Source organism: Cercospora beticola, chromosome 2, assembly GCF_033473495.1.
Source record: "Cercospora beticola chromosome 2, complete sequence".
NCBI classification, from domain to species: domain Eukaryota; kingdom Fungi; phylum Ascomycota; class Dothideomycetes; order Mycosphaerellales; family Mycosphaerellaceae; genus Cercospora; species Cercospora beticola.
The window spans coordinates 3,905,106-3,918,212 of record NC_088936.1 but is presented as its reverse complement, the minus strand read 5'-3'; the positions used below and the strand labels follow the sequence as shown (position 1 = coordinate 3,918,212).

At 53.8% G+C, this 13,107-nt stretch overlaps 5 protein-coding genes across 5 annotated transcripts; 2 read left to right on the top strand and 3 right to left on the bottom strand.

Annotated features, from left to right (window-relative positions):
- Positions 1–81: 81 nt before the first annotated feature.
- On the bottom strand, positions 82–2,187 carry RHO25_003460 (uncharacterized protein; the record flags this gene model as incomplete). Its single annotated transcript, XM_023598967.2, has 1 exon — positions 82–2,187. The coding sequence occupies one exon, from the start codon at positions 2,185–2,187 to the stop codon at positions 82–84; it is 2,106 nt and encodes a 701-aa protein (XP_023456422.1).
- A 222-nt stretch (positions 2,188–2,409) lies between these two features.
- RHO25_003459 (uncharacterized protein) lies at positions 2,410–4,768 on the top strand (the record flags this gene model as incomplete). Its single annotated transcript, XM_023598966.2, has 4 exons — positions 2,410–2,739; positions 2,789–3,025; positions 3,245–3,716; positions 3,768–4,768. 4 exons carry the CDS (start codon positions 2,410–2,412, stop codon positions 4,766–4,768), a joined length of 2,040 nt encoding a protein of 679 aa, XP_023456421.1.
- A 278-nt stretch (positions 4,769–5,046) lies between these two features.
- Positions 5,047–6,163, bottom strand: RHO25_003458 (uncharacterized protein; the record flags this gene model as incomplete). The annotated part of the gene is made up of 3 exons (XM_023598965.1): positions 5,047–5,516; positions 5,573–6,039; positions 6,093–6,163. 3 exons carry the CDS (start codon positions 6,161–6,163, stop codon positions 5,047–5,049), a joined length of 1,008 nt encoding a protein of 335 aa, XP_023456420.1.
- Positions 6,164–6,754: 591 nt separating this feature from the next.
- RHO25_003457 (uncharacterized protein) lies at positions 6,755–7,849 on the bottom strand (the record flags this gene model as incomplete). The annotated part of the gene is made up of 3 exons (XM_023598964.1): positions 6,755–7,206; positions 7,256–7,704; positions 7,770–7,849. 3 exons carry the CDS (start codon positions 7,847–7,849, stop codon positions 6,755–6,757), a joined length of 981 nt encoding a protein of 326 aa, XP_023455697.1.
- Positions 7,850–9,401: 1,552 nt separating this feature from the next.
- RHO25_003456 (uncharacterized protein) lies at positions 9,402–12,384 on the top strand (the record flags this gene model as incomplete). The annotated part of the gene is made up of 3 exons (XM_023598963.2): positions 9,402–10,945; positions 10,994–11,472; positions 11,525–12,384. The coding sequence occupies 3 exons, from the start codon at positions 9,402–9,404 to the stop codon at positions 12,382–12,384; spliced, it is 2,883 nt and encodes a 960-aa protein (XP_023456116.1).
- Positions 12,385–13,107: the final 723 nt, after the last annotated feature.

Genomic DNA, 13,107 nt, shown 5'->3' with positions numbered 1-13,107 from the left:
TGAAGGCACATACAACGCGCTGCTAGGTGGCTGGGACAAATCCAGTAGAGTTTGCCCTGTAATCTATACATGATACAACTATCAACCCACCAAATCCCCAGGTGTATCCGCAAACCCATCTGTCTTCCCAAGGCCATTCTCCACTCTCCTCTTGGGCGGCCATGTTCGCACCTGCCCACCGAACCTCAGAACTCTCTGGCTCCGCCCGTGTGATGGGACCGACTTCTGAAAGTTGCGCCTCCCCTCCCTCGGAGGCAACAGCACCTGGCCATCTCCCCTTTCCGCTTTCATTCTCCCCGCACGAGCATCTGTTGTACCAAGCCGATTCTCCGAAGCATGCTTCCGACCAACTCTGAAGTTACTCCCGAACTGCAATTCACCCCTCGAATAATCCACCTTCTTTCTCACTTCCTGCCAATGCTCCTCCGCACCCTTCGGGATCAACTTTCGAACCAGCAATTGATCGATCGCGGATCGCATCGCAGAGTAGACGTCCGTTGCGACTGCATTGTGTTCCGAAGCTACAGATTTCGTTTGTGGATCACTTTTGAAGATCTTCTCCTCCATCTCCAGAACACGGTTCAAGGCTTCGATGATATTTGGGCCATTGTTCGTTTTTTGTGCGAGAGAGATGTACATTTGCAATGTCTGCATGTCGAGCGGGTGGAGTTGTTTCTCCATGTCATTGATGATATCCGTGGCGATGTCGATGATGTTGGGATTATTGCGGTCTCGTGCGCAAATTCTCATGGCCAGGATATAAGTCATGGGGAGGGCCTTGACGCCGACTTCGTCGTGCATGCGCTGCAGGACGTGTGCGGCGCGTACGGAGCTTCGGTTGGTTCGTAAGACGTTCAGCATGTGGTGAAAATTGGCCGGGTCGGGTATGACGCGGTGAGGAGCAGATGTGAGGATATCCCAGTAGCTATTGAGGGCCTTCGGCGTCCGCATAACATCGCAGACTCGAATGAGCATGGCGAGAATGCCGTTTCCTGGGCGAACCCACACCAGTGCTTGCGGACGTTTGGACTTGTCGCTTCGCATGGCGGGCGTCACGGGGTTGAAAGCATGAAAAGATGGCACTGGCGTGAAATCGTGGAGACCTTCTGCTGGCGCAAGTCGGGCTTCTTCGTGGACAGGTTTTTCTACTGGTACGTGCCCTGTACGTCGTTCCTCTGAGCCGATGGGTGCAATCTGACGTTCCAGCCCTGTAGTTTGGTGTATCAGATCCAGCACGTTGTCCCTGTCTTGCATCCGGTTGCTCAATAGAAGCAAGTCTGCCATTGCCACGACCAAGCTCTCGTCAAGCATCAACGCGCCTTCGCGCCATTTGGAGATGACTTCTTGCCATATCCTTCGCCCTTCGTTCACCGCATCTTGTCTCTGTGCCTCCAGCAGGCTCACATCTGCTTCGGCTCCCAGCGCGTTATGCTTTATGGCTTGCAAGATTGTGGTGTAAACCTTGGCGTCTGGGGCGTTTGGTCCCTTCTCAGGTAGTCTGCTTACAATTCCCCATAATGCGTCCATGTCACCAGCAAGAGAGCACGCCCTCAGGGCAGCGCTGGTATGCGAAGTGTTTGGCTTCACTTTGCTTGAAGGGCTGCACATGCCGTGATATATGGACACGATTTTTCCAACTTCTTCCTTGCTCTCGGACAATGCTGTTAAGAGGCGCATGTAGGTATAGCTGTCGGGAAATTGGCCCCTCTTCTTCATTTCGTTGAAGATGGCGATGGCCTTCGCGGGCCGTCCATTGTGCGCATTCCAGGCGACCACATGGTTCCACGACACTATGCAGTTCATGTTCTTGCTCGCCAGTCGACAGAGATCCAATGCCTTGTCAGGCTGCTCACAGCGCAGGACATAATCGACGTGATCGGCAAGTTTGAGGGGGTCCTTGAGGTATTCCAACTCTTTTCGCAACGCCTTTTCGTTCGCAATCACGATCGGCCCTCCTCTTTTCTGCGCGAACTGCTCGACCGTGGGCTTGTCGACGGGCACAAGTCCTGAGAGCGCATCTTTGGACGGCGTTTCGACTTCGACGGCCGTGGCAAGTCGTCTCCGATGCGGTCGCTGGGCCAGGTGAGGCGTTAGTATCAAGGGCCGAGTCGATATCGAGGCGGCATGTCGTCCATCGCCTGCAATGGACCGTAGCACGCGTGATACGCATGCGCTACACTCCAGCATCACGATGTCAGTTCCTTGTGAGCGGATCTGCCTCACTCCCTGTCGAAGTCCGCGCGCCGCCAAAAGTTGGGTATCGATTGTTGCCCTTGACAACCGCGGTCGTGCTCGCGCTGCAAACACTGACTATTCATGCAACTGAACTTTGGCGCGGCGTTTCACTGAACGGCGCAGTCCTTGTATCGTTTGCATAAAGTGGCTGCTGTGACCCGAACTGCCTTCAACATGGAAAACATGAAGCCGACATCACTGTTCGACGTGTTCTTGCGCCTGCGACCGAGCCGACACAACAACGAGCGTTTCCTCGATGTCCAAGAGAGCGCCAGTGAAGATGAGCTTCCGACACACATTACCATCAACCCGCCGACGAACGACACGAGACGGAAAGCGGTGGAGACATTCGAGTTTACCGGCGTGTTCGAGGAAGATGCGCAACAGCGAGATGTCTTCGACAGCACCGGCATAATACCATTGATCGAGGGAGTAATTGGCGAGCCCGGCAAACTTGGCCGAGATGGCCTGCTTGCAACATTGGGTGTCTCTGGGTCGGGAAAGGTGCGAAACATGGGAGAGAATAGATCACACAGACTCTGACACGAAGCAGTCGCATACTATCTTGGGCGACAGATGCCAGCGAGGCTTGACCCAGCTCACCCTGGACGTCCTCTACCGACATCTCGAGCCGTACCTCGCAGAGACGGACACCAGCGTCTTTGCATTCAACTCAATCCAGACTGCAGACCCAGCCGAGTCGCAAATCTACAGAGCAGGCGACTTTCTCGACAGCATTTACGACAACGGAAATGTCAGCCGCATGTCGAGAGCCACCACACCAGCATTTGTACGAGACTCTACTTTGCCAACAGCCATACCAGGCGCCTTCCCCACTCTCAACGAGCAGCATCGGTCAGAAGACACTTCAACCGTCTACGACAGATTGTATCCTGATATCAGCGCATATCAGAAACCCACCTCTCCCCTCCCCCCTTCACCTTCAAAGTTTCATCTTACACGATTCACACGCAGTATCGCAAAGCTTACACAGTCTTTTCATCATCAGGAATCGTCTTTCATGTCCGCACCCAGTTCGAAGCGCTATGCCCCTCGTGTTTCTGAGTTACCCTCTTCCCCCTCCACCGAAGACATTGAGATTGAGATCGATGAAGATGCCGAGTACGCGATTGTTATCAGCATGTACGAAGTTCACAACGACAAGATTTTCGATTTGCTTGCTGCACCCACGCCCGGAAAGTCGCCAGCGAAGCGACGAGCACTCCTATTCAAGGCCACAGAAGGCTCACCCGATCGGAAGCTGGTGGCTGGACTTCGAAAGGTTGTCTGCTCGAACCTTGATGATGCCCTGCTGGTCCTCGAGACTGGCCTCCGAGAGCGCCAAACTGCTGGCACAGGAAGCAATGCTACATCATCACGCAGTCACGGCTTCTTCTGCATGGAGGTCAAGAAGCGTCACCGTGGACATGGCGTACCCGGGCCATGGGCGAGCAGCACGATGACCATTGCTGATCTTGCTGGTAAGTGAAACACATGCATCTTCGCGTTGCCTTCTGACACACAATTCGTAGGATCCGAACGCGCTCGTCAAGCGAAGACTGCGGGCGCCACTCTCGCCGAAGGAGGAGCCATCAACACATCTCTCATGTATCTCGGACAATGCATGCAAATGCAAGTCGAGAATGCGAAGTCAAACGCTCAAGCTCTAGTACCTTTCCGCCAGTGCAAACTCACCGAGCTCCTCTTCAGTGACAGTCTCGCCCCAACTAGCATGAACCACAGATCAAGACAAAAGGCCGTCATGATCGTCACGGCCGACCCTCTCGGTGACTACAACGCCACAAGCCAGATCTTACGATACTCTGCACTCGCAAAGAAGATCGAGAATCCTCGCGTCCCTAGTACGACACAAAGCATCGGTCTCGCGCCTGGCTCACGAAGTGCACCTGGTTCCGGCCGCGTCACACCCTCTGCCCTCACGGAAGATCTCGAAGCCGCGTTGGAACAAATCACTCGCCTACGAGAAGAATTGGAGATCGCTCAAATTCATCTCCAAGAAGAAACGAATCGCCGCATGGAAGCTGAAGCTGCGTGGGCCAATTCCGAACTCCGCATCGATGAGATCGAGGAACAGATCCGCGATGAAGTTTTCTCCGAAATGGAGGCGAAAATGGCGCTCGAGCAGAGAAGGTGGCGTGCCGCGAGAGATGAGGAAATGGATCGGCAGGACGAGCATGTTGATCGGAAATTGGAGATCATGGCGAGGGGGATCTCAGTATACGAGGATGAGGAGGGAGATCTTGAGGATCAGGAGAACATTCCACCACAGAGTCCTAACGTCGATGGGCTTGCGCAACGCGTAGGCTCCTTGGCTTTGAGAGGTACTGGGAGAAAGGTTTCTGGAAAGGAGAATCCAAGGGTTGGTGAGTTGGAGGAGGAGAACGCGAGGTTGAGAGCTCAGCTTGCGAATGTAGAGAGGGAGAAGGGGCTGAGGAGTCCGAGTAAGAAGATGAGAGTGTTGAAGACGAGGAAGTGGGAGGGCAGTGGGATGTCGTTTGATGATGCTTTGTGAGGAAGACATGACCACGACTGTTTCGTAATTTTGCTTGTCATCATACTTTGGGCGCTTATGAGACAGGATGAACAGCACTGCGTCTGAATGGTATTTGTACAGAAGTTGTGACTGCTTGACACATTTGAATGTTACGCTGTGCTCTGTTCAATGGCACTCTAGTCAGCAGCGGCCGTTCCGTACGCTGCTTGAATATGCCTTACTCGCTTTGACGATCCGATGAACCAATATAACGCGCTGCTTCAGTCGTTGGAGCAACCGTCGGTATCATGTAATGCTCAGATCCCGAATGGTGACGATGAACCTTGAGGATGATCACAATCGGCCTTCTTCCAAGTTGCGCCTTCGAGCGCGCATCCCAAACAAAGCTCTGGAATCTCCTTTACAATTTTGTCTGCTCGACTTGTGAATATACCATTGAGTGTAGGGTTGGTGCTGCTCATGCCGCTTGAGCAGAAGCAAGTGTCCGTCCAGCTGCTGTGACCACAGGTCCTAGTACTCAGTTCTACCTGCTGCCAATTGACCGATCTCATCTTGCTCAGCAGAGACTCCAGGGTGTGGTCAGAGGTGGTGTGCATGGGCCATAGCTCAGCACGGCGCAGTGTTCGAAGGAAACCAACAACGTAGTCGAGAGCGCGAGGGCAATTAGAGCCGTGCGTGCTGTCCGTATCACAGTGCATGACCATCATCGTGTCGACAAACTTCGCAATCTTTCCACGTGCGTTCAGGGCCTCGACGTTCATGGCATCTGCGTTCTTGATTAGTACTGCAACGTGGCATAAGTTGTCGTTTTCAAAGCATTACCAAAGAGTTTCTGAAGAACCTCTTGCTCAGGCCGATCACCAACAAGTGTGCATTTGCCATTGTAGCGCAGGATGTGCTCGCGTCCAAGTTCGCCGAACATCAATGGCAAGTGTAGACGAAACGAAGCGCAGATCAAGATGACTCTGACGGCGTCAGAACAATCTTTGCGGAGTTCTTCGACCCAATGCTCTACGATCGGGCCCAGCGCCATCGTGCAACTGTACTTATCGGCGAGCACGGAGATATCCTGCAGCTTGATGGTATCGAGCTGCCTGGGCAGCTTGCTGTGGCGGAAGTGCAGAATGTTGCAGATGATGGTCATGTCTTCGCCGTCGTCATCAGGAAGCGGCAGGTTGAGTGACCCGTGTTTGGACAGCCGCTTGCCCTCTTTGAAGTCAGGACCCAGCATGGTCTTGAATACTGGCGACGCAAGTGAGAGCACTTTCGATGAAACTCGAAGTCGCTTGCTGCGATTCGAATCAGCAACAGGTATTCGACAGGCTCCAGTGCTTTTACTTACGTTTTGTCGGCTGAGCCGCAGACAAGGACGACGTCGCCATCCGGGTCGATGTCCACCACGCTGTCAGCCATGGCGATGCTGTGTGGCGGGTGGTATTGAGGAAGCCAAGTGCAAGTCATCGGCAAGGTGCAGGGCGAAAGCGAGCAAGTGAAGTAGCTGCCGAACGCGACTGCACAACAAACAGGGATCTTGGTCTTGCATGTGCAGGAGCAAACATCTGCACATCAATGTCTCAACGACTTCTTGCTAAAGCGGATTGGAGCTTTTCCGTGCATTCCGTCGCATCTTGCTCTATTACACCCGAACTGTATCTTTGCTCACTGCACACTGCTGCTCATTGAGCGTCTTCACTTGCACAAGGGCACTTCGAATTAGATCAGAGACACCATCAGTATTGGACTCCCAAGCGATGAGTAGCTTTACCTGGTACCGATTCCTGTCAAACTATCGCAGCTCGAGCGCTTCTGGGGCCTCAATTGAGCCGCATGCCATCCCGTCTCTTCTGTAGATTGTGTGGCAAGTGAAGCCTCAAAGGTTCCTCCATGCCGGGGAGCAATGCTGCTAGTCCATCCAATCATCGATTGGGCAGTGCAGTGTACGCCACAAAAGATATGAGGTACGCCAGTCCTTGTAATTTCGTCCGTGTCGGTCATGCGGTAGCTTCAAACCTCCTCATCGTGCTTGCAACCATTCAGCTTGAACATTTTTCCTTCCATCACACAGCCGAGACATATCTTGGGCAACTTCCTCCTAAATGCCTTGCCCCCATCTCTAAATACTTTCTCCCATTCAGACCCGCTCTTGGCATTGCTCATATAGCAATCGTCAGCTGTGCATGGAAAGCGGTTGTCTTTCTCTGGGAGAACGAAAGTCGCCTTCTCCAAGGACTTGATTCGTTGTCCGAGGCCGCAATCATTATGGAATTGCCGATGTGGCGTCAGGAGATTCTTGTCGATAGCATCCGCGAATTTGCACCGATATACTGCCATTGCGATGCAGTCGTCTGCACATGTTGCGTATTCCTCGTTGCCATCATCAACTTCGAAGAATTGACGTTCGATGAAGTCCCAAATATCGTCTTCGATAGAGTAGCGCTCGAATTCCATGGCATCTTCTACGAATTAGTACTGTTCAAATTGCTGTCTTTCTGGTTGTCCACTTACCGATGAGATTCTCCCACAACTCGGAAAGTACGGGGTTTTCCGCATCCTGTTCCTGATAGTTGTCAACATCCACGAAGAAGGATGTGGCGATCTTCGAAAACAGCTCCTGTCGTCGGAAGAGATAAGCGGCAAGTACCGTGCCACGATCCGGTTTGCGGTCTTTCAGCCAGAAATCGGCCAGCGGGGCCAGGGCCTCAATGCAGTCGTACTTGTCGCAAACCTCCGCCACCTTCAGCAAATCTTTGGAGCTCAGCTTCACCATTACGACTTTGTGCTGTAAGTGGAGGGCTCTGCACAATACAGTCATGCCCTTCGAGTCGTCTTCGAGCGGGATTTCCACATAGCCAGTGGCTTTGAATTGTTGGCCTTCCTTGAAATTCGAATGGAGCATCCTGTTGAAGACCGGGGAGCCGAAACGAAGCGCGACTGAGGATACGCGCAGACGGGCGCTGCGAAGGGGATCAGTTATCAGCAACCAGACTCGAGATACTGAGCATGTATCTGCCTGACGTACGAAGATGTCCCGTCTGCGCTGTTGAAGGCAAGTACCACATCGCCCTGCGGGTCGATCTCGGCAATTTGGTGACCAGACATGTTGTGTGGACTGGACTGATAGCGGTTTTCGTGAGTGTGAGGTTGCGAAGTGGAAGTTTCAGGGTTGCAAAGATGAACAGGCCGCCAGCTTTATATGGAAGGTGCAGTTGTGGCACTTGCTGCCATTTGCTGCAAGTGCATTCTTGATGTCTCTGGGGCTCGCCAACCTGCCTGGAACATGCCACATTAGTACATTCAATTCTGGTTCACGCTACATGAGACGCAAGCTCAGACAGTGTTGTTTTGCATGTCTTGTCTGCATGATCTAAGGTCATTGTTCGTGCCTGCCTCAGTTAAAGAAGGACAACCTGCACGCCAAGACCGTGAACCATTCTCACAGTCCTGGCCCCAAAGTTGACTGCCAGTCAGCATAGCTGTGGGACATCGTCTGCTGTGTGCTCGGAGAGCGGTCATGTACCAAGTGATCGAATTGAATCGTGGAAAGGCAGTTCCTCAGGCTTCGCGGTGTGCCAGTTTGAAGCCCTTAGTACCTCCGATGGAAGTGCATGTCTGATCGCTTTTCTGCTTAGTAGCAAAAGGACAAGAATTTCACGACGGCTTCATCAGATGTCTTGTTTGCTACTACTCACGATCCTTCACGCGTGCTGGCGCAATGCGTCGTTCGTTGCAGAATGACAACTTTTTGCAGTCGCCTACCATGGCTCTCCATGCACAGATAGAAGCTTAGCATGCTCTGCAGACGCCCGTATAGCACCGCAAATGTTTCTTGGGCACCGGATAGCTCATCTGCGACGGAACGTTGATGACTGTGCGTTGGGCAGGATGGATGTGCGTGCCAGGGTGCCAATTGGTGGAGTCTGTCAGCTGTCAATCTGCGTTGACGGGCAGAAGCACTTCTGAACGATGCCCAATCGAGGTCAAACCAGCAAAGTGCGCGACGGCCATCACCAGCATAGTTACGATTGTGTGCGCGTGTTCAGGAGAGGCAAAAGCGTGTGATACAGGTGTTACTCCAGGTGATTGCAGGAGAGAGGAGGCTTTGATTGAGCGAGAAGCCAACTGGGCCGAGTTGAAACCTTGCTGGGCCTCAGCCTGACGACGCCAGTGGATCGTGTTCCTCTGCTTGCTCCGCCGTCATTTGTGGTTCCACCGCCGCCTCCGCCCCCGATCTCTTATAGACCTGTGCCTGCCATATCCCGCTGCGTCACCTGTTCCGGATCGGTTACCCGAGTCGTGTCGCAATCAGAAAGGCCGGGCGGTTCGTTGATTGACGGCAAGCGTGAGCTTTGTCCTGATCCTAGCCGACAATCCACCGCGCGACCAACCTGCGACGGGACCATCTGTGCGCTGGCCTGCATAGCGGGGACGCCCATCGCCCACCGACGACGACGACGACGAGCAGGCCGACACCAGACTGGGCGGCAGCGGAAGGCGGCGCTGAGCTGAGGCAGATTCGTGCCCAAAAGCTGCCCGTTTCGCGGTTACAGCACTGTCTGTACCTGGTCGGCGCAGGCGCTAAGCACGTTGCAACTCACGCGCAGTCAACCGCCGCGCTGCATTGCGATCGTTCGCTGGCCGCTTGCACAGTCAGATGGACCTCGCCTCGCCGGCGAGCACGCAACACCACTCGGCCTCTGCCTCCTCCACCACCGCCCACACCCCGACCGAGTCCACGCAGCGATATGATAGCCAGATAGCCGCGCCGCCCTCTTCAGCGAGCAGCAGCCTGCCCGTGCAGCAACCGCCGACGCAGCAGCAACAACAGCCGCACTTCGTGCCCTCAACACCCTCGGCCAAGCAGCAAAAGTACGAAGCCTACCACCAGTCGTCGCCGTCCATCGCCTCGCGGGCGGCGTCGATGAGCATTTCCACGCCCAACTCGCAAGAAGCAGCAACCCGCCAGCGCAACGCGACCGCCATGGACTACAATGGCAGCCAGATGGACGTGGACATGGACGCGGACCCGTTCAACCAACAAAAATACTCTCGCCCGCCCGCCACGAGCAGATTGTCCTCGCAGTACCTACCGACACACGCTCAGGACGATGGTAGCAACCGCGCACGGTACTCGCCAATGAACACTTCACCCACCACATATACGAGTCCGCCGCAACAGCAGAACCTCAGCGCCAATCCGACGCAGTATACGTCATACACACCGCAGCAATCGGCGCGCCAGTCTCCTAACAGGCAGAGTCAGTACGCATCTCCGACACAGCAAGGGAGGTACTACGCCTCTCCTCCCGCGTCAGCGCGCGCACACACAAATCAGCTGCCTCCGCTGCAGTCGACGTTGCAGACGCCCGCATCATACTACCCCCAGTCTGCAACGCAACAGCTGAATGCTGTTTTTGGACAAGAGGCTCCCGAGCCTGAGAAGAGGCCATCGCAATCTGCGCACGGCAAGAATGTGGTGCCTCAGTTTTCTCGAGTCTACAACGCGTCCGATTTGAGCGCGCAGGTCAACACGCAACCACCCTTCAGGAGAGCGAATCCAGAAGGTGGCTTCATTAGTCCACTGCAGGCACTCACCACACATCTCCCGGCCACGTATCGAATATGCAATCCCGCCTTCCAATACGAGTCTTCGCGGAACCCACGGAGAGTGCTGACAAAGCCAAGCAAAGGTGTTAAGAATGATGGGTACGATAATGAGGACAGTGACTACATCTTGTACGTCAACGATATTTTGGGGTCAGAAGAGACGAACCACAAGAACAGGTACCTGATATTGGACGTGCTGGGGCAAGGTACTTTTGGACAAGTCGTAAAATGTCAGAACTTGAAGACACAAGAAGTGGTGGCCGTCAAGGTGGTGAAGAACAAGACAGCGTACTTCAATCAAAGCATGATGGAGGTATCTGTACTGGATCTGCTGAACGGAAGGATGGACAAGAATGACGATCACCACATTCTGCGGCTGAAGGACACCTTTATTCACAGGCAGCATTTGTGCTTGGTGTTCGAACTGCTGTCTGTGAATCTGTACGAGCTGATCAAGCAGAATCAGTTCCGGGGCTTGAGCACAACATTGGTCAGAGTGTTCGCTCAGCAATTACTGAACGGGCTGTGTCTGCTGAGCAAGGCTAAGCTGATACATTGTGATCTGAAACCGGAGAACATTCTGCTGAAGAAGTGAGTCGGCGTGTCCGGAAAGCAAAGTATATGCTAACAGTCTCGCAGCCTAGAGAGCCCCATCATCAAGATCATCGACTTCGGTTCCGCATGCGATGAGCGACAAACCGTGTACACCTACATTCAGTCCCGATTCTATCGATCTCCGGAAGTGCTTCTCGGACTGCCATATTCAGCGGCCATTGACATGTGGTCACTCGGCTGTATTGTTGTTGAGCTGTTCTTGGGACTTCCATTATTCCCGGGTTCTTCGGAGTACAACCAAGTCTCACGGATAACAGAAATGCTGGGACTGCCGCCGACGTGGATGCTGGAAGTTGGCAAGCAGTCAGGAGAGTTCTTCGAAAAAGTGCATGACGAGTTCGGGCGAAGGACTTACAGACTCAAGTCAATGGAGCAATATTCGCGAGAGCATGGAACGAAAGAGCAGCCAAGCAAAAAATACTTCCAGCAAACACGACTACCGGACATCATTCGGGCCTACCCCATGCCAAGGAAGGGCATGAAGCAGAACGAGATGGAACGAGGTACGCCAACTTAAGGTATTGAAGAAATGAAACTTGAGCTGACTTGGAGTAGAAATGGCCAATCGTGAAGCCTTCATTGACTTCGTTCACGGCCTCCTCAACATAAATCCGCTCGAACGATGGACTCCTCAACAGGCACGAACTCATCCCTTCATCACACAACAAAAGTTCACCGGACCTTTCCAGCCAAGGATGGATCTGAAGCCAACATCAAGATCACCGGCACCGGGCGTGCAGCAACAACAGCAAGCTGAGGCTATGTCCAGGCAAAGGCAGCAGCAAGCACAGGCTGCTCAAGTGCAGCAAGCCGCCAACGCTGCATATGCCAATGCCATGCATGGCATGACTCCTGGCTACCCGAACAGTCCTGCCGTTGCGCAACAGCAACATCAACAGGCAATGTATCAAAACATGTATAGTCCGAGCCAGCAAGGAGCGCCGCCACCATATCCTGCCAACCCTCCCGTGCAGACAGCCTATGGACAGCAAGTACCCATGATACAACAACCACCTCCTGCAGCGGGCATGCATCCCTACGCACAGCAGCCTCAGCAGAACTTATATGCGCAAGCCACAACACGTGCCGGGCGGCAAAGGGCGAGCACAATGGATGGCAACGGTAACGTCAACGGCATCCCGTCGGCTCTGCAACGCGTCGTAAGCCACCTGGATCCAAACCAACCGATTCGATTGCAGCCCAGTCCTGCGTATTATCCTCCGCCGCAGGATGGACAACCCGCGAGCGAAATGGGTAGCATTGGATCTCGAAGGCGGACAAGTCGAGCAGGTGGCAACGGCCGCCAAGGCGGGCAAGGGCAGGAGCGCAACTTTGTCCGAATGCTGGAAGATCGAACCTTGGAGGAAGGATGGAATGGAAACAGTGCTCAACCATGGCCGGGCAGCAACGTGTGACGAGTCGGTTATGTGCAGAATGGTACGACGAGATGAATCGACGTTTCGCGAGGACTTCTATTTCAAATTTTACCTCCCGCCGAGGCATCCAAGACAGAACAGAGAGCACAGCAGGCAGGATCCTGATGAACCGCTGTCGAGGCCCATTCTTCTACTGCGTCCAGCTCGGAAACGCGATGAAACCAAGCTATCCTTTGGCGTATCCGGGGCGCGCGGCTTCCATGCGTTGTTATCAATACCGAGCTCTCGTACGATGCTCCGCAACACATCCATTGAATTTGGTCTTTCGTGTTCTTATCCAGAAAAAGGTCAAGGAGGTGGCTATGTCGAAAACGCGGCCACGCACGGGCCCCGAGCAAGTGGATCCATCTGTCTAACCAGGCTATTTCAGATGAGGGCGCAAAAGACCTGGCACTGGCACCAGTGCACCACATACCTCGAGCTATACCTTCTTTCGCGCAGGAGAGGTCACATGTTGGTTGCGGCTGACGTGGAAGGGTGCTGTAACGCTTTTGCTGCTGCTGCTGCTGCTGCTGCCGCTGCTATCATTGGAAGGTTGCGCTGAAGAAGTCTTCCTTCTTGGTAAATCTTGTTATCAATTCACGGACGAGTTCAAAGTATTGCAGCTTCACGCCTTCGGATGAACTGGGACTTTCTGAGTGCATCCGCCGGGCTTTCGTGCACGCACGAGGCCGATGAGGGCAAGAGAGAGTTCGGGCCAAA